Source organism: Corylus avellana, chromosome ca4 (assembly GCF_901000735.1).
Source record: "Corylus avellana chromosome ca4, CavTom2PMs-1.0".
In the NCBI taxonomy this organism is placed as follows: Eukaryota; Viridiplantae; Streptophyta; class Magnoliopsida; order Fagales; family Betulaceae; genus Corylus; species Corylus avellana.
This window is the reverse complement of record NC_081544.1, coordinates 27,393,286-27,416,088: the sequence shown is the minus strand read 5'-3', so window position 1 is coordinate 27,416,088 and position 22,803 is coordinate 27,393,286. Positions and strand designations below refer to the sequence as shown.

Below are 22,803 nucleotides of genomic sequence, written 5' to 3'. Positions count from 1 at the left end.
TTTTTAATTTTATAAATTGAATACCTTAGTTTAAGAAGATTTTAAATCTTAACACTTCCCCCGTTTTGTTTTCAAATAGATAACAAAAAGGACATAATAATATGAATATGCCATTCTTATTAAAGGTAATGAATGCCCCATGCATGAGCTCTATTTCGGTCCAACCATGAATCTCTTAATAATATAAAGGTAATGTCCCCACACCACACCACACCACACCACACCAACGACAGGGACTTTGTCTTTCTGTTAAAAAGTATTTCATGTGAAATCTTTTTATTTTTCACCCATCATGTCCTGCAGTACTGCACTGTTCTATAAACTCCAAAGTGACACCCTCATCCATGTCCGATCACTATTGAAAAGTTAATTGAGAGCTAAAGTTGAATTTACCAAAAAGCTACATGACATCAAATAGAACGATGAATATCACAGAGGAACACAGGTTTTATATATGATTATTGCATGATATCGTTTTAAGTTCAAGACAATAATACATCCCTTTTGCCAAGTAAAATAAGAAAAAATAAATAAACACATTGATACATGGCATGAGATGAATGAGCCATCCTAGACCGTACACGGCTCGTGAAAGGTTGGCATTCTCGTTATTCTCTCACAAAACCAGGGCATTTCCGGAATCCAAACCAACACCGTGTCTTGAGGTCTCTTCCACCTCTAGGAGCACTACTCCTGCCCGCCGGTGAGAAGCTGACCATCGAGCCCCACTCCAGAAACCGACGGCCAAGCGAAGATACTTTCTTCTTATGCGGGCCCCACAGACTCGTTTTAACGCCTTTTGTTTTGTCGGGGAAATACTTCACATCATGTTGTTGCCCTGCGCTTTTGACACGTCGTCTTTGTCGCCTAGTGACGATGTGTAGCGCCGATCTCTACAATCGACGGCTGTTATTCGATGCGGGGTTCGGTGCGTTATTGGCGGTCAGATTGGAAGCAAAGAGATATGGTTGACGTAAGGTCAGAAAATTAGGAATATTGTAATATTAAAAGGTTTATCTAAAAGACCATAAAAGACAAAGGAGGAAGAAAACAAAAAAAAAAAAAAAAAAAAAAACATGTCTGTGGGTTAGGACAAGTTTAATATTAATTTACCATTTTTCTCTCTCTATTTTTTTTTTTAGTATCAAAAGTCTTTCATATCAATTTTTGAAAACGATATTTTTTTTCTCACAAATATATTTTGCAAAATTGTCTTAACTTATGATATGAACGTTCTGTCTTTATGAAAAGTTTGTGATCAGAATAGGATTTTACCTTTCTTGTCTTCTTTCTATTTTGTATATTTTCATATTACTTTTATATTTAATATTAAGATATTATGCTTCTTTTTTTTTTTGTTTTGGTGTGTTTTTTTATTTAACAATAGAAATCTCCGATAAATATCATATGTAATACTTTCGATCCGAGTACTATAACATTATCTGCTTTGAGTGTCATTCGGCACAATTTTATTAATAGATTTACTTTAAAATACTTCATACTAGTTCTCAAGGGGTAGCTCAATCGGCTGTAAACTACGCCTAATGAAGCAGAGATCACTAGTTTAAATTCTTCCTCCTCCTTTCCTTGTATGAACATGTCAAAAAAAATATACTTCATACTATTTAAAGATAACTTACTCTATATAAATACGTTATATTTTTCACACTCAAACAATGTGCAATCCCACGTAAACCATCACAAAATGAGTGTCTTTTTGGACAAATGTCTCAAATGTCTTTAAAAAAAGGGGTTTGGATGTATAGTAACAATATTCCACGATTAGACGTGGAAATTTGAACGGGTGAGATGAATAGAGCATGATGGAGTGGAGTGTAACAAATTAAATGACGTCAGTGTTAAAAATCTAGTGCGGCCCAAAAGTCCACCAACATTGAGTACTGGGATGGCCTAAAAGTCATAATTATTCCACGCCCACGGCCCACCAAAGGCCACCATCAATTGTTTGCTAAAGGCATAGGGATTAGGGATATGGGTGCCAGTCTAACTCTAAAGGCTAAAGAATTTCTTCAACCTCATCATAACCAAAAGTTGTCGCCTTTATTTGTGGCATTCATTAATCTACGGAATGTTGAAAGGAACACGTGACTATTAAGCTACACAAAAGGTTCACGGAGAGAGTAATGTTATACATTATTATTATTATTATTATTATTATTTATATGGAGTTACCTTTTCATGTATTTATTATAGTTTACATGAAAATGTATTATTATATTTATGTGATTTTAAAAGTTATTCTTGCTATAATTTCTTAAAAGACACATCTTTTAAGAAAATGTATTATTATTATTATTTATTACTTCTTTCGAGCTAAAAGTGATAATTGAAGTAAAAGAGAGTTTGGGATTTTGAAGGGAGGAGAAAAGAGGAGAATAATGCTAAAAATTACTCTTATGTCACTCTATAAATGATGTTGCTTTTAAAATTATTATTGACCTTACGATTAATTATTATTGAATTTTAATCAAATTATGATTTTAAAAATTATTTAATTCTTAAAGAAGCACAATAGTAACTTATAAAATTAATCGGAAGAGGGGGTAGATGAGCATATCAGCTCCGACCATTCAAATGGGAGTAATAATAGGAGTCAAGGACAAAAGCACACATGGAAAATAATTAGATCATAACTCTTATCTCTTCATGTAACTGGCAGTCTGCAAGTCGAATTACAAAATATATTTTAAGCTCTTCTATCTTATCTATGATATATTTTTCACTCTTTCTTTAAGCCTGGATAGCCTTTCACATGCAATCATATTCTAAATATTGTAAACATTCTGAGTCCTCTATAACATTTTATGTCCCAAGCTCTTTTTTTTTGGAAGGGTGGGGAATTATAACGAGAAAAAAAAAATGCTATACATACGTTTAGATGCTCACTTTTTCACGTAATAGCTTTTAGCATTACTCTTCTTTTTTTCTTTTTCTTTTTTTTCTTTTTTTTGGAAAAGGCTACCATTTAGCAACTAGGTGAATTATATTATTTATATCCACCCAATAAAGCATTACATGAAATCTTTCAATACTTTTTCGGGTTAAATGCTAAAAACTCTATAGGATTTGGACTCTTTATTTTTTGCCTCCTAGAGTTTAATTTGTATCACAGGAGGTACCTGTAGCTTTCATAAAGACGAAAATAGTACCTCTGTTAAAATTCTATCTAAAAATTAACCGAATGTCACGTCAGCACTAATCAAATGTTGACACGTATCATGTAATTAATTTTTTTTTTTTAAAAAAAATAGTTTTTTCAAAAAAGAAAAAAAAAAAAAATTGGAGGTGACTACTTGGCCATCGAGCCACCCTCTTGGTACAAAGGGGGTGGCCGAAATCACCCACAGTGGGTACTGGGGGTGATTTCGGCCACCTCCTTCGCACAAAGGTGGTGGCTGAAACTACCCCTAATAAGTCTTGAGGGTGATTTATCTCTCTATGATATAAAAGATAAGATGAGTTGGATTATTGGGAAGAGAGAGGGAGAGATTTGTCCAATGTGGGCTAACTTTTGAAATGGGCTTACACATTTGCGTCTCACTTGCTAAATTTAACTCATGCAATTGAGTTTTATAAGCAAACAAATGATTGAAAATGCCAAAATTAATGGACCACCGGGGGGTCCTGGACAAATGACTGCAAAATTAGATTCCAAGGCATTAACTGCAAGTCGTTCTCAGGAAGGGGATCCAAGGATTTATAACCAGAAATGGATTTGTACAACCCTAATAAATTTGTATGGGGTTAGCAATGGAAATTTCCTACATATAAACATATATTGGAATTTGTTTGTTTTCCAACAATAACAAATAATAAATATCCATCTCCCAAAAAGGATATAATTTGCATTTTGCAGCACGAATATTTAAATATATACTCTCTCCTCATACTTCCTGTTGTGTTTCCCAAGGCTCTGGCTGCTCTAGTCGACCATCATGGCATCCGCCAGATGTGGACCGGCAAGAATTTTAAGTACAGACAACTAGACAGAGATGACTACTGACTAGTCCATGGTTTTTCAATATGTGATATTATTAGTCCATGCCTAAATAATTTTACTGTTGTTATAAAATATCCATGAGATTAATATATATATATATATACACCAAGGAAAAAAGGGAAATGTAAATTTGTTGATTTTTTTCATGGAGTCAGTCCACAATGGAAACAAGTTTTTTTTTTTTTTAGTTAGAAGATGAGACCAATTGTGGTTATTCTAGTTGGACGTGACCATAGTAACATTAATCCGGAGAAAACTGATCAAGAGAAACCTAGACGGCGAAAATCTTAGGCACACCCTCAATACCAACCGATCCATAACTCAATGACCGCCTCACCAGGGCATTGATGGGACTCAAGGGGATAATACAAATAAGCATGAGAATTATCATATTCAAGAGTCGAACCCATGCTCTTGCATTATTCAAATTCAATGAGAATATTGCCGAGCATTCCCAGTAAACTCCCTTATAGAGAGTCTGTTCCCTAAGTTTAGGGAATATGTTTTAAAAATCGCAAAAAAATCCTACAACAGACTCTCTAAATGAACCCTAAACATTAGAATTGCTACTGTAAAACCCAATGTTTTGGGTTCCACTATTGCAATCCTTATTATTATTAAAATATAAAAAAATGATTCTCTCTCTTCTCTGATCTCCTCTCTCTCCTCTAACAATTCTCTCTCATCTCTCCTCTCATGTATATAATATAATTAAAAAAAATAAATATTTTAATGATATAGGGAATGATTAAGAAAAATTATTGGAGTGTATTTTGACATAAAAAAAAATAAAAAATAGTTTGAATCTTTAAATGTAAGAAAAATGATAAGAAAACTGCTAAAAATGCTCTAAGACCATCAAACCACCGCCTCTGGCGGCAATGGAAATAAGTTAAAATTAGCCCAAAAAGTCTTTTGATTGGTTTATGATTTGACCTAATTATGCAACAAACATTAGAAAATAAATGTTGAAAGAAAAAATCTGTGCATGTCTTATTAGGTTGATTATATTTTCTTTATTAAGAGCCTACCTTATTTGACTTGCCTTGTCATATTTTTTACGCCTTTCACATGCCAACGGGTGGCTGCAACCACCAAATCGAGTGGTCCAATCACCCATATGTTGCGTACATAATGTGAGTGAGAATTTAACAAGAATGATAGATATGGTAGGAGATGAAAGATAGATTTGATAGAGTTTTTAGGCTTTTTACAAGCAGCAGTTAGAGGTGCTCTCATTTCTTACAAACATAATGTTTGGTACTTTTCTTGATTGCTTTCTTTTTACCAAACTAATGCGGTATTTAAAGAACATAATATAATAGAAAATAGAGTCCCATAAGAATAGGACTTACGTATGATTCACGACTCAACAATCTAATTTGCTGTCAACAAGACTCTTAAAAGAAATAAACCTAATTTTGTCCAAATAACAACATAAAAAAAGATAAATATGACTTAACATGACCTGTTTTGTCAATAAGATAGATTTCTACTCGCACCACAATAATAAACCAGTAAAACAACCATTAAACTGAACAATTAGTAAAACAATGAAACAACAACCCGACAGTAACACCCTTTGCAGTAGTTGGGGTGATGCCTTTAATTTGGACACTTCCAAACGGTGGATACATGCCTTTGAGGCCAAACCACCCAAATATTTTGTGTTCTCTCCTCTTCTCTTGTTTCTGGCCTATTGTTTTCTGATTTTATATTCAAAATTATAATTATGGATTGCGTTAGCTAGGAATATTTATTATTGGTCCATCTACAAAAGTATGGAGTGTGGAATAGTGGAAGGATGCTTTGAAGTACAATTCGCCATAATGCAATTGCGAAGAAAGTAATGTAGGGTCTCCATTGGAAGCTGGCAATAAATTGGGTAATAATTGGACGTGATCTACCCCACGCTCCTTGACAAAAATCGCATGTGACTTGGCATGTCCCCATTTATGTTTGGTTGCAGGCCATGTGTGTCAAATCTCCATGAAAAATCATCACAAGCTGCCCTTCACGAGGGATCCTCTTTGACACTTGCATAGTTGCATTAATGATTAAGTCTTGTGAGGCCTAATTAGACCGAGCTCTATTAATTTATGCCATCCGTGCTCTTCTCCCTCGGTGTAAGAGTACTAGAGCTAGATGGGTGTGAATGCTAGCAAGAGCAAGATGATGAACAGGAGGAATTTGTGTGACGAAAGGGTTGGAGGGGTGATAGAGAAGGCTGTGTTTCTGCAGAAGGAAGTGAAGGAGATGGTGTATGAGAGGGAGAAGGAGAGCAAGGGTAATTATCATGAGCGGGACATGATGGTGTTTGCATTCAAGGAGGCGGAGTGGAAGCAAGAGAGGAAGAGGCTGAAAGAGGAGGTGAAGAGGCTGAGGAAGATGGTGGAAGAGAAAGAAGATAAGATTAGAGGGATGGGGCAGGCGCAGGTGAGTGAGAAAGGGCAAGAATTGTTGAGTACTAGCTTCTTGGTGGAACAAATGAGGCAGGAGAGAGCTCGGCGTGATGAGGCTGTGGAGAAGTGGAAGCACCTCTATCTTGCCATTAAGACTGAGCTTGATCATCTCATTCAAAGGACAGATCGTGGTACATGAACATCTCTCTCTCTCTCTCTAGTGCATGCACATGAATGTTTAGTAGTACTTCTCTGATTAATATATATGCTTCACTCTTTAAACTCCTTTTCTCTCTTGATAGAATAGAACAAGGTAATTTATACGTAAATGAGGATGAAGTACTTAATTATGGTAATGCAATAAAAAAACAAGGAAAAACATCTTCTTTTCTATGAAACAGCAAGCTATCATATAGCTTATAAACACAACAGAAACTAATAGTTTCAATAATTCTCAAAAATTCATCATTCTAAGTTGTTCTTTCATTACATTCAACCCTCTTTCCATTATATAAAATACAAAGCTTCACAAGGAAAGAACTAATCGCTTCAATTGATCTAATTATATATATGGGTAATTATTCTGCATTCTGCAACTAATGCTAAAAATATTGGTGGATTTAAAACCTAAATAAGGAAACTCAACTTAAAATGACAATGCCTAGTCTATCATGGAAGTTAATAATGCAAAACAAAGAAAAGAAAATTAGTTGGAATTCTGATTAATCAGGGAAAAGTTCCCATACGTGCACAGCCGTCTGCAGGAAATCAAGTCATATTTTTTCTTGGGATTCCACTACAATGACATTAGAAGGATTCTCTGATTGATGTTTATTTTTAAAAAGTTCTTACTTTTTCTTGCACTGAAAGTAGAGGAGGTGGTCTAATATTGTATAGCCAATCTAGTTGTAATCTTCAGCATAATTGAGTGGATATGCATATTTTGTTCTTCTTAGTTTAAGCAGCTCAACAGTGGCCTAGATAAGCAGGTTAGTGACATTCTCCAGGACATAGGACACAATATTTCCTCGATAACTGAAGTGTGACATTTGATGAAACTGACACCCATATAATTCTTCCTTGTAATTCGTAAATTCCGCGATTGCATAATTGTTTGCTGGATCTCTCAAAACTTTTGGGTCCCAATCTTTTGTGATGCAACAACATACAAGACGTTTAGAGAACAAAAACAGCATCTCGATTCACTTTATGGGATTGGGAAGATCCTTTTTCCTTAAAAGTTTGAATAAAACAAACTCACTCCCACATCGTACAGTGACAGCACCATGCATGTAGCATTTACCAATAATTTGAGTTAATGGAGGCTTATCAGAGTAACTTTTCGGCACTTTTGTCTGCAGGGGATGCACAGTATTGGAGATCAGAGGAAGAAGACATGATAGAGGAGTTACAGAAAGAAGTGGTTGCCAAGGAAGAGACCATCAAAGCCTTGAAAGCGCAGCTAGCTTCCATAGAGCATGAGGATTACAAGAAGGAAAGGGAGATTGACATATTGAGGCAAAGCTTACGAATCATGAGCAGTAAGAAGATGGCTTCGCGAGCCATCAAGAATCTTCCCTGAAGTTTGTACTTTGACTATATAATCATTACATTGTCGGTGCATAGAAAATCACCTTGGTAAAATAGATTAATGCATAATTGGCGTACTTGAAAGTTGAAGTTGAAACAATTTTCTAAGCGTAAAGCACAGTTGGACGAGGCAGTGGATACTTGTCGCGTACATGGGAACAAATTCTGGTCATATCCTTCAACCAAAGTCTTGATTTTCTTTTATTTTTATTTTTTTTTCTAAAAAAAAAAAAACCAATGTGCATAGTATCATCATCAAACCTTTTTTGTGTACAGTATTTGGAGACTATTTTCAAGAACATCTTTTAGTTTCTTAGAAAAAAAAAAGAAAGAAAAGACGTGACCATTGGGGTTCCTACTCACTGTGAAATGTTTGGTTTGAGTCATGGCTAGTGCTTGAGAAGGTGAGTCCGTCACCACAGTTCTACCAAAGTGCAAGTTAGTAAAGCTCCTTAGTAGTATCTGGTTCGCGGACTACTACTGCAAGCAGTTTCGAACTTGTGACCACTAAGAAGAAAGGAACGAAGGAATTGAACCTTATCCCCCGATGCTTTACCAATTCAACTACTACCTTGGTGGTTAAACCAAAAAAGAAAAAGAAAAAGTATATGTTAACTATACATATATATTTTAATATATTTTAACTAATTACAAGCCAAATGAAAAAGGCCGAGTCATTATTTATTTATTTTTTTCTGTAAGAGAGGAGTAGCTTCTCCAATATTTGCAGAAAAGAAAAGCAAAACAGAGCAACAAGGTTTTAAAAAATTTGACACATACATTTTTGAACCAAAATTTGAAAAAGCTAAAATTAAGAATTCAACACATTGTATTTGTAATACCAAACTCAATCAATTAACCACCCTATCGTGCTACTATTTACAAGTTTTGCACGTGCCATTAAAGTTACCACCCTATTGTGCTGCCATTTACAAGTCTTGCATGTGCCATTAAAGTTATTATGACATAGTAATTGATCATGAAAAGAGCCATCAATCCTCATTCATTTTTGTTTTTAGTCAATAATTTAAATGGAAAATACACTTTGACACTAAAACTATAACAACATTTTCATTTACACCACCAAACTTCAAAATATAGTATATGGATACGGCAAACTATCATCAATTGTTAAAAAAGATTACTCTATCAGAGTTGGACGTTAAAATGAACAGAAAAGTGGTCACGTGCCCCCCACACAACCTATCAACATTATTGGCATACAACATTCAGGGTCCACTAATTTATAAAAAAAGAGAGCCAGTGATCTAGTCGACCAAATTAAAGTGATGGTCGCTAATTTCTTCAGGAGGTCACACCACGCGGTTGGAAATTAGTTTTTACCCCTCAAATTCAAAAGTTGCCTCAAGCCACAATAATCTCAATGGAGATCAACCCCGCGTGCACACAGCCGCAGGTGCACAAAGACTTACTGCAGTTTTACAAGCTTATAGAATCCATGGAAACTTGTTAAAACTAAGAGAGAGAGAGAGAGAGAGAGAGAGACCCTTTCTTTCTGTCAATCTTCATTTGATGTGAAACAAACAAATACAACTATATTTTTCTGGCAGATTGGGCAAGGCACCATCGGCCATTTTCATGTTAGACCAAATTCCTAATGTTACAGACAAGATTCTTGTAACAATACATAAAAAGGAAAAAAAAAAAAAAAAAAAAATTAGCATGTGAGGGAGCATTTGGCAAGCATTGAGGGGGAAAAAAATAGTGTGGTTTTAAGAGTTTACTATCATGGGTAAACAAAGATCGCCATCCTCGAACCAGTACCCGCATAAATACATGAGTATGTTGACTCACCTGGAAGCACAGTAACACAGTCAACAATTACTCATAAAAAGGCCAGAAGGTAGACCAGTATCAATACTAGCCAAAATGAACAAAAGACATGTCTTGAGATTGTAAGAATAAAAATGAATAGAAAAGGTATCTTAAGTTTGTTAGGTTATTTCAACTACACAAACATAAGTGGAAAGTAGCCATGCACGCAAATGCAATGTAGTGCGGAATCCCTGCTGAGCAACCCATGAACTCTCTCTCTCTCTCCTTCACCTTTGCTCTGCTGAGGAGGTGCCGCTCCTAGCCCTCATTCTCTTCCCTTCCCTTCCCCTCTTCTCTTTCTCCCTTTTCCTCTCCTTCCCAATTCTCCTTTCCTTCTTCCTCTGCCCATCCCGACCATCATCGCCACCCTCCACCCCCTCCTCCCTCTGATTTGAACTCTCCTTCCCCAAATCTAGTCATCCTCAACCAGATCTATCCTCCCCTTCCCTTCCTGCTGCCCTCCACACTTTCTTCCTCCTCCCCTCACCGCCACCTCCCATCCTTCTCCCCCAGGTCTTGCTCTCCCAACCCAACCGCAGATGTAGCCCCCTTCCCCCCCCCCCCAACTGGGGTTTTTTGGGAAATCACCACCCTTTTCTTTCATTTTGGTCTCTCTTTTAAGATGTTAGGGTTTTTAGTTCAAGGGGCCACAACCACCAGCTCTAGATCCTCGATGCATTAGGGCACATTCTATTCGCAACACCTAAATAAGGGTAGTATCCCGTCGCTACGGGCTGGCTCAAGAACAACTAGTATTTTAATATAGCCAGATCCGTTGCAGTGAACAAGTTCATCTTGCTCACTTATGCAACGACCATCCTTGTTTCTAGTAATCTAATCAGAGTTCCTCTCCAATCAGCTACTGCTTTCTCGAATCGCCAAGTTCTACCATGACCCTTCTATCAGACTGGGCCCATTTCCAGTTATATTGTATGCTACTGACATTGTTTCTTGCTCTCAACCCCAACCCCCACCCCCCTTCCAGCTCTGATAAACCTGTGTCCTTAAAAAATTTTCCACCACATGATGGAGATCTGGACCAGCCATCCAAAATAGACGGTCTAAGCATATTACTTGTTGGAATTATCCAGAAACCTAGCCTCAACAATGAATTTTTGATGTAGGAGGAATTTTAGAAAATTGCTATTTTAATTATGCATGAGTGTTTTAGTTTTCCTTTTTCAATAAGGATTGTGTTTTTCTTTTCCTATTAAAATTTGTTTTCCTTTTCCTATTAGGATTTGTTTTCCTTTTCCAAATAGGTTTGCTTTTCCTTTTCCTTGTTAATTTAGGAGGTGGCTAGCCTATATAAAGGCATCTAGTCTTTGTTGTTTTTCAATTCAGTTTATACTATCAATTAAATTTAAGTCTTTCAGAGTTATTTCTATGTTTGCTTATTTGGGGTGCTTAGGAATTTTCTCTCTCCTATTTGTTATTTTCTCTCTTCCTGAGTTCCCTTTTCTATCTTCAATTATTAGTTTCTGCTGCTATTATACGTTGTCAGAACAATCCTAGTTTTGCCCGGCATCAGTTGATATCAAAGCTTAGCATCTTCTTGGGATGAATTTTTTCATTAGTTTTTCATGACTAGTGATCGAGGTCGACATGGACAAGTTCCGAATGATGAAGTCCTTTACCATGAGCGCAATATATAAGACATGATGAGTGAAGATTTGAAGAGGCAGGTTGCGGAGTTAACCCAGCGTCTGGCGGTGCAAAACTTGGAGATGTATTGCAATATTGTCGTCGCAATTCAAAATCCAATTTCGAGAACCCGTATCACAAGCTTGTTCTGTTTCAGGAACGTGTTAGGGATGAACGACATGGAGACTTAGACTTTGGAGTTAAGTTTGTTGATGAAGAGTTTCAATATGAAGAAGACGTTAAAGATACTTCTCAATGTTTTGTGGATTGGAATTCTCCACCAACTTATGATACATATGTTGACAATGAAGATCATATAGAGGTGAAGGAAAATTTTATTTTCAATAAGGAAGAAATAGTTGATCATTTTTTGGAGATTTATATGCCGCACGGATGGGAGAAGATAAATGAATACCATGTGAAGATTGAAATATCTCAATACGATAAGAAGAGTTTTCAAACTACTATTCCCAGTCATGTTGTGATGGGTTGTAAATTGTTTCTCTTTCGGTATCAAGTTGCATTGATTTTGAGAAGTACAGGATGGAAGGGATTAATTGGACATCCAAAAGATCGAGGAAAATATGATTTGAACTCGAGGGTGAGTTCTTTCCAACCTAGAGAGATTGAAGCAGGATGAATTTTAGAAAATTGTTATTTTAATTATGCATGTGTGTTTTAGTTTTCCTTTTTCAATAAGGATTAGGTTTTTCCTTTCCTATTAGGATTTGTTTTCCTTTTCTTATTAGGATTTGTTTTCATTTTCCAAATATGTTTGCTTTTCCTTTTCCTTGTTAATTTAGGAGGTGTCTAGCCTATATAAAGGCATCTAGTCTTTGTTGTTTTTTAATTCAGTTTATACTATCAATTAAATTTAAGTTTTCAGAGTTATTTCTCTGTTTGCTTATTTGGGGCACTTAGGGATTTTCTCTTCCCTATTTTTTATTTTCTCTCTTCCTGAGTTCTCTTTTCTATCTTCAATTCTTAGTTTCTGCTGCTATTATACACTGTCAAAACAATCCTAGTTCTGCCCAACGTCAATTTTCCAGAAACATGCTTACAGAGATCCCTAATTCTCTAGAGGAAGTTTCTTTTTGGATAGCTTTGTCAGAGGTTACATTACAATGAATTGTACAAAGGTTCACCACAATACTCAATTGTGATTAATCACAATTGAACCGAGTCAATTAGGCCCTAGTCCCATCACTTACTCGGCTACAAATATCCCATTATGCCACTCAGATCCATATTGAGCCATATCTTCCAGTAAAACCTTGGCAATGTTCTGATGCCTCCACCATTTTCTTTATGATTGTCCTTTGAGACAAGTTCCATTAATTTCAGTGACACTTTGCAGGTTTTAATTCTTATTTTTGTTTCACTGGGCTTTACTTCAACTGATATTTCAGCTAGCCTCTATGCAACTAACACATTGCAATACTTGTAGAGTGCTTTATTTTATTTAAAAAGTTAGCATCAGAGAAAGATAAAGTCTTGTTAGATATGCTCCTAGTGCTGGCTTCTTGTCACTGTCTGCCCCCACAAGTCATTTGCAGCAACCCCAAGTTTCTTTTAACTATTCAAATTGTTAGAGAGAGAGCTCAACCAAGTACCATAGTGGGTATGCAAGATAGAAAAATGGCATTGAATCTCCAAAAAGAGATAGAAAACAACGGGAGGGTGCTGAAGACAGAAACTGTGCATGTTCTGTTTCTATTTTATGTTTGGTGAGGGAAAATTACTTCAATCAAAATAGTCCAGTTATCATTATATATATATATGATCATCATCGGCAGAGAACTATGGAAATCAAGAGATTCCAATAATTCCCATGAATTTAATTTTCGAGCATCATAGTACAAAAACTGTAATTTTTTTGGATTTCAAGTATAAAGTGAAACAGTAAACCAGAACTTTGGTTTTTCTAGTCCTTACAGATGCAATCAGAGACTTTGGTGGACTCCAGCTTTGTGCCACAAGTAGAGCCAGCCAGAAACCAGCAGATCAAGCAAGAGCTGGCAATACGAGAAGACAGATAGGAGGCAGGATGAGGAGAATGCCCTTATTTTATAATCTAGTACCCAAGCTTCTCAAGGTTGTTTAAGTGATAAAACAAGTCCCTCGCAAAATATTGCAGATAAAATCCTTCATGACACCAGCAGGGGTTTCTTTATTACATAAGTAATCCTTTCGGCTACAGCTAAATAAGAAACATGCTGGCAGTGACCTCAATGTCAGATCAAGCTATGATTCACTCATATAGCTACCAGCATTATGTTTATGAATTAAAAAAAACTACTAATACTTTTTTAATGACTAATTCCCACCAAAGTAAGCAAATACAAAACGAAAAGAAAAACCAAGTCAATAAATGAAGTGCTAGCAGTTCAAACTCAGGTAAATTTGGAAAGAGAAGGATACCATTCAAGAGGAGTTGTACAGATCATATGTGGGAAATGATCGCTAGCTATTAGCATTCTAAAGCATATGTTGGGACCTACAATAAAAAGTAAAATTCAAATTACCAAAAGAAAAAGAAAATCCAAATTACAGACTTGTCGATCCGTGATAAGCGAAGCAATTCATCGAGCATAGTTAACAAATCCAACACACAAGCAACTGTCTTGGCATGCCTATGCAATTAGAGAGCTTACAAAATTTTGCATAGTATGTACCAGGTAAACACAACAATCAGGAATTCTCAGCTGATCTGGACTCCTGTCTCTATCAAGTAATAGCATGTTAATATTATTTGACAACTAGGAAAATGACGTAACTAACCATGAATTAAGATAACATAAAAAACAGAGTCATAGATATTCTGCAGTTTCAAAGGGACTCCATGAGTGTGTAATTACTTTATCTTATTTATCCATGTTTCAAAGCCCATTCTCATTCTTTCCCTTTTTGTCAATGAAAAATACAACATGAGTTCACAAGCTGTAAAAGTAATATAAAGAATTCCTTCATTACTTAAAGTTTCACTTCTTCTTCTTTTTTTTTTTTTAATTTTTTATTTTTTTTATAAAAAAGTGATTTATTGAAAAGCACAAAGGATACTTCAAGTTTCACTTATCAGCCACCAGAAAACATTTGACTCTTTTCAAAATTCGCTCAAAGAAAAAAGATATAGACTGATCACCAAAGCCAATTTTTTTTTTTCTGGTTACTTATTTATCACCTTAGCAGCTGGGACTCGAACTGCTTCCGCATCTGGCATTCCCCAACCTTTCCTTTCCTTTTTCTTTTTCTTTTTCTTCTTTTTTTTTTTTTTTTTTTTTTCAATCACAAAGGAGTACAACCCTATTTTATAGGAAGTATACAAAAGAACCCCATATTTAGGAGAACAAGAAGAATAGTTCAAAAAATCAGAAAAACTAGACGAAGAAAAAAAGAACTATTATGTGCTGCTTTCCATGTGTAAATGGAATTGAATATAATCTTTTTTAGCTCCACTACTGAAATCTCTTAATCTTCAAAGCTCCGTGCATTCCGTTGTCTCCATATAAACTACATTAAACAAAACGGAGCCAACCTCCAAACTTCCAAAATATTACGACACCCTTCCTGACCTCCCCAACTCACCAACAACTCTCTCACCCTTCTAGGCATAACCCAAATGATGCCAAACAACTTAAAAAGTGACTTTCATAAATCTCTTACTACTTCACAATGAAGAAGAAGATGATCGATGGATTCCCCACTCTTATTCCTTTACCCCCATTCGTAATAACAACACAAAAACCAATAAAGAGAAAACAGAGGGGAAAGAGTCCCCAGTAATGAGTGAAAAGTGCCCATCAGTGTTTTGAACTTATTTTAAGAAAGGAAAAAAATTTGACATGCAACTGGAACACAAGCAGCAGCATTCAGGCCGCAAAACCTATGTTTCAGACCAATAAACCAATAATATTTATCTACTAAGCACATCATCATACTTAAAGCCAAATTTCATTACTAAGTCCATAAAATTTGATGACTGTAAAACATATAAAATCTTTTTTTGATAAAATCTTTGGAGCATATAGATAAAAATAATCATAGTGAAACTTCAAAAATGGTAACAAGCAATCAGATTTCTTATCACATGAAAAAAGAAAGTTCAAACCACGTGCTAAAAGCAAAAAGTCCAGTTTTCTTGCCAAAGAATTCCAGATCTATGTCTGTAATTTGTAAACGCATAGCTTCATTAGAAGAACGAGAAGTAGGAAAAACTATGTCAAGCCTAGTTATACCTCAAGCATGTTTTCATCAAGAAAGCGAGATGGTGCACAATTCATGGCATGAGACCTATCACATTGGAGGAGCCTAAGTCTCCCTTCCTGCATTTGACAGCAAAACAACATTTAAAAAATGAAAACATTTTTTAGCAAAACAACATTTAAAAAATGAAAATATCAGGCTCACGATACTCATATATAAAGATGCAAATACCAAAACCTGTTTACCTTAGTCCCATAGACAAGGCCACCTCCAACTGAAGGATGAAAGCAGGCTACGTTGACCTCATCCTCAGCACTAGGAATAACTCTCACAAGTTCCATATCAGACACTCTGTAAACCTGAGTAAAAGAAATTTTTTAATAAAGGGAATTTCATAAACCTGAGTAATGCATACCAGACAAGAAAGAAGCCAACAACTGTGCTTTCATTGTCTTTCTACGCATCATATTCTTGGGGGGAGAAGTTCTATAAACATAGGTGGCAAGAGTACAAAAAGAAAGATATGAACTCATTACCTCCAGAATCGTGTAAATGGGTGCTGTTGTCTCTCCATCAATGACAACACTCTTAAGAAGTGAACTATGGCGCCGACCATAGGCAAGTAACAAGTGCTCTGATGTGGGAGAGAACTGGGGATATGAAATAATATAGATATTTAATACAAGAATATGAAGCAAAGTTCCTGTTAACAGATACATATAATAAATCTTCTTTAATGCATACATAACTATGTCATTATTCTGTCACTACATCAATTGAAATTATAGTATTACCATCATACAAGTCAGACAACTTAATTTTTACTTGGAGCAATGATGTACAAAAAGTTGCAAAAAACTTTCGGGATTTATAATTCTTCTCTTTCATGGCCCTTTGATTGTGAAGAAAAACTGCCCAAGATATGCATTTGCAAAATTTAAAAAGAAAAACAAAATTCAAGTTGATACAGCAGAGAATGATTTTTATGCACTTTCACATATAACTACTTTTGCAAAATAAGCAAGAATATTTCTTACATTTGACTTTACCAAACTCATAAAAGAGCAATGCTTTCAATAAACAATTAGTTATTTTTTGAGTATTCTTTTTGAAAACGAAATTTTGAAGGTGAAAGGCCATTTAAATGAAATTATTATTAAAAAAATAAGAAAACATGCATTTATCTGTTAGAGAAGACGGATAACCAACATCATACAAGACACAAATGAAACTATATTCAAACATTATAGGTTCTTGAATCTCCAAAAAAACACACGCCCAAAAAAAGTACCAGAAAGCAACTGACCTGAATTGAAGTTAAACAATGGGCAGCCCGTATTGCCCGAGAAGCCAGCACGGAGCCAAATCTAGATAAAAGAAAAAACATAGAACATCAGGAAGAAGTGCATGGAAACGATGGATCAAACTATGAAAATAATTTGACAACATATATAGGTTTAAGCTTTACGTTGCCTCCTCAAGGGAATATATCCGAAGCTCATACAGAACTCGGTGAGCTGAAATTGGGTGTCGTGTTGGGGATGTTGCAGCCCCTGTGATGTCATGGTGGAGCTGGCTTTGTGATCCTGGATCAGATTCCAGATGAGGCAACATGCACGCAACACAGGCTGCTAAAAATCTCCCGCAGGGTGAAAAATGAGCACCCATTTCACTGCAATCAAATCCTTACATGTAAACATCCATCAAAATTTGGTTAATGATATTACATAGTCTACCCATTAACATGGTAAAAAGAAGAAAGGCAGCACAGTTAACAATTTCTGTAATGGTAAAAGAAAATGAAGAAAGTTAAAATAATTCCAATATCTCTATCTTCAAGCTAAAGTTTGAGCCCATGAAGAGCTATTTCAGATAAGTATAAGTAGTACCAACAAGTACTACTTCCCATATAGGTTTTTGGATGTTCACCAGAGATAGTAATAAGCTAAGAGATAGTAATAAGCTAAAGGCAATTCAAAAGGTTGGCACAGCAGGGGAATGCTATTATTCAACACTATAAAATGGTTATACCTACAAAGTACAACATGTGGTATGGTTAAGCGGCACTTTTCTGCATCTAGAGGAGCACATGGATCTTTTGCATCATGCGGCCATATTCTTAGCTTAACCGTGCAAGGTAACTCTGCAGCAGCAGCTGCAGCCAGTGAGGTTGCAAGTTCAGATTGGATTCTGCTAACAGCAAGTTGAGGATCACCTTCATCGCGTGAAATGTGATTGAAGACAGCACCTTCACCAGATCCAGTTGTGGACATCAAGCGGGAACGTGAAGAATGCTGCCGCGAACTAGATCTTCCAGTAACCCTAGATTGGCTAACACCAGTGGGCATAACTGAAGAAGCTACAAGATTTTCCATTTCACTAAATGCTGATAAATTCTCATGAGCTGAAGCATTGACTGAACCCATGGTTCGTTGCCCAGCCTGGCTCTGGCCAATTAACCACCCTTGCAAGAAAGGTAATTCCCAATACATTGGATCACCAAAAGGGAAGAAGCGATTATTTCTCTCTTCAGGCTGCACTTCCATAGTCTCCATGGCATCTATAGCAGATTGCGAAATTGCATTATCTGTTTCACTCATTAGAGAATCGTTTCCCATATCTTCTGGCACAGCAGATGAGCTATTAGGATCAATAGGAGACAAAAGAAGTTCATACTGCCCTGATGGAGTAGAATATGTCAGAAGTCGCACTGAAGCAGAAGGATCCGTTCTCTGTTGCACACCACTTGAACCAACATCCCCATAAGAATGCTGCAAAGATATTCTACCATCATCTCTAGCAAATGAAGGCCACATCAACAAGGGCAAAGGCATTAGAGGAAGTTCATCCGCCAAACAAGGAAGATCATTGGAATGAGCATCAGCCAAGTACACTGTGGGTGGAGGATAGTGCAAGTAACCTGGAGAAGTTGCAAGCGTCATCGAGGAATCTGATGAGTCAAGGTCATTGACCTGCAAATCAGCACAATATTAGAAGCAATATGGAAGAACATGAAAGCCTGGAAGACAGATAGTAATATGATACCATTGAAAAATTTACCTCGGCAGTTAGAAGAAAAGGGGCTGCATGTGGGTGAAAATGCACAGCCCGAAGAGACCGGCGTGTTTTCAGTACAATGGTTGGTGACGATGTCTCCCCTCCTCGGTTGTAATGCCATATATACAGCTAATACAGAAATTACCGTCCAAGGACATTAAAGAACAAGTCATCCTAAAACAACTGTAAAATTCAAAGGTGAAAAATCCTCACCTTGTGACCTGAAGCCACAGCAAGGAGCTCCCCCTGAGCATGGAAGGCAATAGAAGCGATAGGACGATCTGCATGGAGGAAAGGGAAAGAGCTATCATATCCACCACACAGATTATCTAATTTCAGCATGATATTATTCTCATTTTCTAGATACATAAATACATAGAGATTATTACAAAAATCACGTGATCCTATACACTCTGCAGTGTTTGCATCCCACAAACGAACTTCATGATCTAAACTTCCACTTGCAAGTATTTCAGGATATAATGGATGAAACCTAACCTGCAAAAGTTCCACAAGAACATGAGAAGAAAAGATGCATAGCAGACATAGCACGTTAATAGAATAGGTGTATGCTAATATTATAAACATCATATCTAACAATGCGTGCAATTTAATAATGGGTGTGAAAAGGAGCTCATTTGGCAAAGAATTGCTTTCTAACAGGCAATCACCATATGATACATTCCCATATGGTGCGCACATTACAGAAATGCCTGTTGTAGCAATAACTTTCTTCCTCAAAAGGCCAGAACAATATCACAGCAGCAAAACTGTAAACTTTAGCAAGTTGAATGGAATAGATTATACAACATATTCTGTTAGCAGAAAAATGAAAAATATCTTATTTCTCTTCTTTTATATGGTGAGTAAAATAAACAAATATGAACAGAGCATATAACATAAACCTACCACCCAAGGGGTTCTCCTGTGACCATTCAAAACCTTTAAGCAGCTCCCAGTTTGGCAATCAATAATCTTCACAGTATGGTCTCCACTGCAAGAACAGAAACACAATGCTATTTGAAAAATGAAGCATCACTAGGCAAATCATTGATCCAACCGTTGGCATAATCTTAAAGAGAGACAAGAAATGGAAACTAACTGCGTAGAAGCAAGCGTCCTCCCATCAGGGCTGAAGGCTGCTGCTATAGTTGACCTAGGAGGTGGCAACAGTGGACAATATTTGGCTGATAGATGCCGCAATGTTTCTGCCTCCACCCTGAAAGAATGACAACAGCTCAGAAGATTATACACATATCCTTATAGCAACAAATCACATAACCAATAACACGTTTAATATGTGTATACACATATTACCTTCTTTGTGCACATGTTGGGATGTTTTAAAAGCGGATTTCATGAAGGTTTTTCATGACTTCCATGCTGGAGATAAGTTTGAGAGGAGCCTTAATGCTTCGCTTATCGCTCTCATTCTGAAGATTCCAAGGGTTGTTGACATCAAGGATTTTCGCCCGATTAGTCTTGTGGGGGGCACTTACAAAATTATTACTAAAATTCTAGCAAACAGGTTTAAGTTGGGGTTGGAGAAGATAATTTCTAAGTCGCATAATGCTTTCATTAGAGGTAGGCAAATCCTAGATCCTATTCTTATCGCCAATGAATGCCTTGATAGTAGATTAGGATCTGGTAAGCCGGGTGTTATATGCAAAATGCATCCAACAAAAGCTTATGATCATGTTAATTGTGACTTTCTGTTGTATATGTTGAGAAGGTGTTGTTTTGGGGGGAAATGGTGCACTTGGATAGATCATTGCATTTCTTCTGTGCGTTTCTCGGTTTTGGTGAATAACACTCCAACAGGTTTTTTCCGTAGCTCCTATGGATTGCGAAAAGGGGGCCCCTTGTCCCCCTTGTTGTTTGTCCTTGTGATGAAGGCGTTGGGTAGAATGATTTTTGCTATTGTGAGTGGGGGATTGTTGTCTAGTTCCTTTGTGAGTAGCGTTGGTGTGTTTGTTTTCTCCCACCTTATGTTTACTAATGATACTTCGATTTTCTGAGATGCAAATCCAGTTCGTCATATTCGTTGCTTATTCCTTTGGTTTGAAGCTACTTCGGGCTTGAAGATTAACTTGGCTAAGTCAAAACTGGTTCCTATGGGAAATGTTGAGCATGTGGAAAAACTGGCTGGTATAGTAAGTTGTGAGGTTTCCTCTTTGCCGATGAAGAATCTTAGCCTACCGTTGGGGGGCCTCCTATAAAACCAACCATATTCAAGACGGTGTTATTGAGAAGATAGAGCGTCGGTTAGCTTGTTGGAAATGATAAACTTGTCCAAGGGTGGTAGGGTTACCCTTATCAAGAGCACCCTTGCCAACTTGCCTACGTATTTCATGTCCCTCTTTCCTCTCCCGGCAAGTGTTGCAAACAGTATTGAGAAGCTCCGACTTGAATTTTTACAGGGTGAGCCAAGTAAAGAGTTCAATTATTATCTGGTTAGCTAGTTGAAGGTTTGTTCGCCACTCTTTGAGGGAAGGTTGAAAATTTGAAATTTGTTGGTGTTCAATCGTTTTGGACTATCTTACGTTATGCCTAAATGCGCAATCCATCTGTATGCTTGTTGGTAGACTACCGGTAGTACACAAAGTGTTGCTGTGTAGAAAATGGTGTCTGCATGCCTTTTATGGTGTTTATGGAGAAAATGGAATGATAGAAGTTGTGAGGACTGAAAGAGGACTTTAAAGGAGATTAAGTTCTTATTCTTCAAAACTTTGTATCTTTGGACAGATACTTATGTTTCTCTTGTGGCACTTAGTTATAGAGATTTCCTTGTTCTTTTTGCATTTTCTAGCTAGATGCTTTCTTTTGTATACTTCTTGTGCCCTTAGGGCTGTTTTACACTTTTAATGATATGTGTTGAGTACTTATAAAAAGAAAAAATTAACCAAACAAAAAAATGTTCCTTACCTACAATGAAGTGTGTGTGCATGTGTGCGTGTGCGTGCATGTGTGTGTGCTGGAACATAATAGAAGAACAATGAAGAACCCAGACCATACCATGAGATAAGACCTCCTCTTGCATCTTGCATTGCTTCACATCTTGACCCAAATAAATCAACTTGCGAGTTAGAAGCTTCTCTCCAAAATCGTTTTGAAGAGTGCTTTGTTCGAGGAGAAACCTCTCTCCGTGCCAAGAGTCGAAACACATTGCCACCACTGGCAAAAATGTGAAAACAATACAGACTTAGAAGCAACACCAAACACACTCAAATTCATTTTAATTGATACAAGTCCTAACGAATAAGAAATGAAAAAAACGACCAACGCGTCAATCAATCAGTCAACATTATTTAACTACATCAGAATAACAAAGCGCTATACTACATTGTTCAGAACTCAATGAGTTTTATGCAGAAATTTGAGCAATACAAAGAATAATAGTAAAGATTTATAACTATCAATGTATCAGTTTCGGAAATTTCACCCAGACTAGATTAAAAACGCAGAAAAGAATATCAAAAGGAAAAAAAAAACTAGCATCGGCAACTGATGTATATTTATATTTATGAAATTGAGGTTAATTTGGTGGAAATTTCACGTCGAGAATGAATGATTCACAATTATAGCACTAAATACTAGTAATCTAAAAATAGTAACGATCGTCATAAGGCTGAATTACATAACTCATGTGGATTTCACCAAAATCTCCAAGATTGCATCGAAATAAGAACTTCGAATCTGATAGAAATTAGAGGAAAAACGGCAATCTAAGAGAGGAAGTGAGCATAAATTGGTGATCTCTTCACCTGTGCTTGGAATTCGGGTGGGTCGGCGCAGCCTGAGGGGCGCGAGGCGGTGGACCTGAGGTTGACGGAGCGTTCGCGTTGTCTACATACATAGATCCCCTCATTTTTGCTTCCGACGAGCTCATGGTTGAGAATTTCACAGCATTATACCGAGAAACCGATGCGAGGGAGAGAAACTTTCCGAGAAAGTTCGAAAGGATGCGATTAGGAGAGGTGGGAGAGAGCAGCAAGGAGGGGCATCGGACTTCTGAAATGATACGTTGTTTTTTCTTTCTTTCTTTCTTTT

At 36.6% G+C, this 22,803-nt stretch overlaps 2 protein-coding genes across 5 annotated transcripts; one reads left to right on the top strand and one right to left on the bottom strand.

Moving 5' to 3' along the window:
• The first annotated feature begins 6,005 nt into the window (after positions 1 to 6,005).
• On the top strand, positions 6,006 to 8,103 carry LOC132179730 (cilia- and flagella-associated protein 58-like). Its single transcript, XM_059592494.1, has 2 exons — positions 6,006 to 6,614; positions 7,785 to 8,103. The coding sequence occupies exons 1-2, from the start codon at positions 6,167 to 6,169 to the stop codon at positions 8,003 to 8,005; spliced, it is 669 nt and encodes a 222-aa protein (XP_059448477.1). The 5' UTR covers positions 6,006 to 6,166; the 3' UTR covers positions 8,006 to 8,103.
• A 976-nt stretch (positions 8,104 to 9,079) lies between these two features.
• Positions 9,080 to 22,803, bottom strand: LOC132179729 (uncharacterized). 4 transcript variants are annotated; one of them, XR_009439956.1, is made up of 17 exons: positions 22,518 to 22,803; positions 21,769 to 21,927; positions 19,856 to 19,972; positions 19,663 to 19,747; positions 19,143 to 19,251; positions 18,967 to 19,034; positions 18,757 to 18,882; positions 17,728 to 18,668; positions 17,165 to 17,368; positions 17,003 to 17,063; positions 16,233 to 16,346; positions 15,942 to 16,055; positions 15,729 to 15,815; positions 13,915 to 13,990; positions 13,429 to 13,508; positions 9,759 to 9,828; positions 9,080 to 9,648 (listed from the first exon to the last, which is right to left on the bottom strand). XR_009439956.1 is itself a non-coding variant. In XM_059592493.1 (15 exons), the coding sequence occupies exons 1-14, from the start codon at positions 22,640 to 22,642 to the stop codon at positions 13,964 to 13,966; spliced, it is 2,337 nt and encodes a 778-aa protein (XP_059448476.1). In that variant the 5' UTR covers positions 22,643 to 22,803; the 3' UTR covers positions 9,670 to 9,828; positions 13,915 to 13,963. The 4 variants fall into 4 exon arrangements, 1 of the variants encoding a protein (XP_059448476.1); XR_009439954.1 differs by lacking the exon at positions 13,429 to 13,508 and having other exon boundaries at positions 9,083 to 9,648; XR_009439955.1 differs by lacking the exon at positions 9,080 to 9,648 and having other exon boundaries at positions 9,670 to 9,828.

Coding starts and splice junctions, on each gene's coding strand:
- LOC132179730 (XM_059592494.1), top strand. CDS start 6,167: ATGGGTGTGAATGCTAGCAAGAGCAAGATGATGAACAGGAGGAATTTG. Junction 6,615..7,784: donor CATTCAAAGGACAGATCGTG/GTACATGAACAT, acceptor TTTTGTCTGCAG/GGGATGCACAGTATTGGAGA.
- LOC132179729 (XM_059592493.1), bottom strand. CDS start 22,642: ATGAGCTCGTCGGAAGCAAAAATGAGGGGATCTATGTATGTAGACAAC. Junction 19,748..19,855: donor AGGACGCTTGCTTCTACGCA/GTTAGTTTCCAT, acceptor CTGTTCTTGCAG/TGGAGACCATACTGTGAAGA. Junction 18,883..18,966: donor CTGTGGCTTCAGGTCACAAG/GTGAGGATTTTT, acceptor TTTCTGTATTAG/CTGTATATATGGCATTACAA.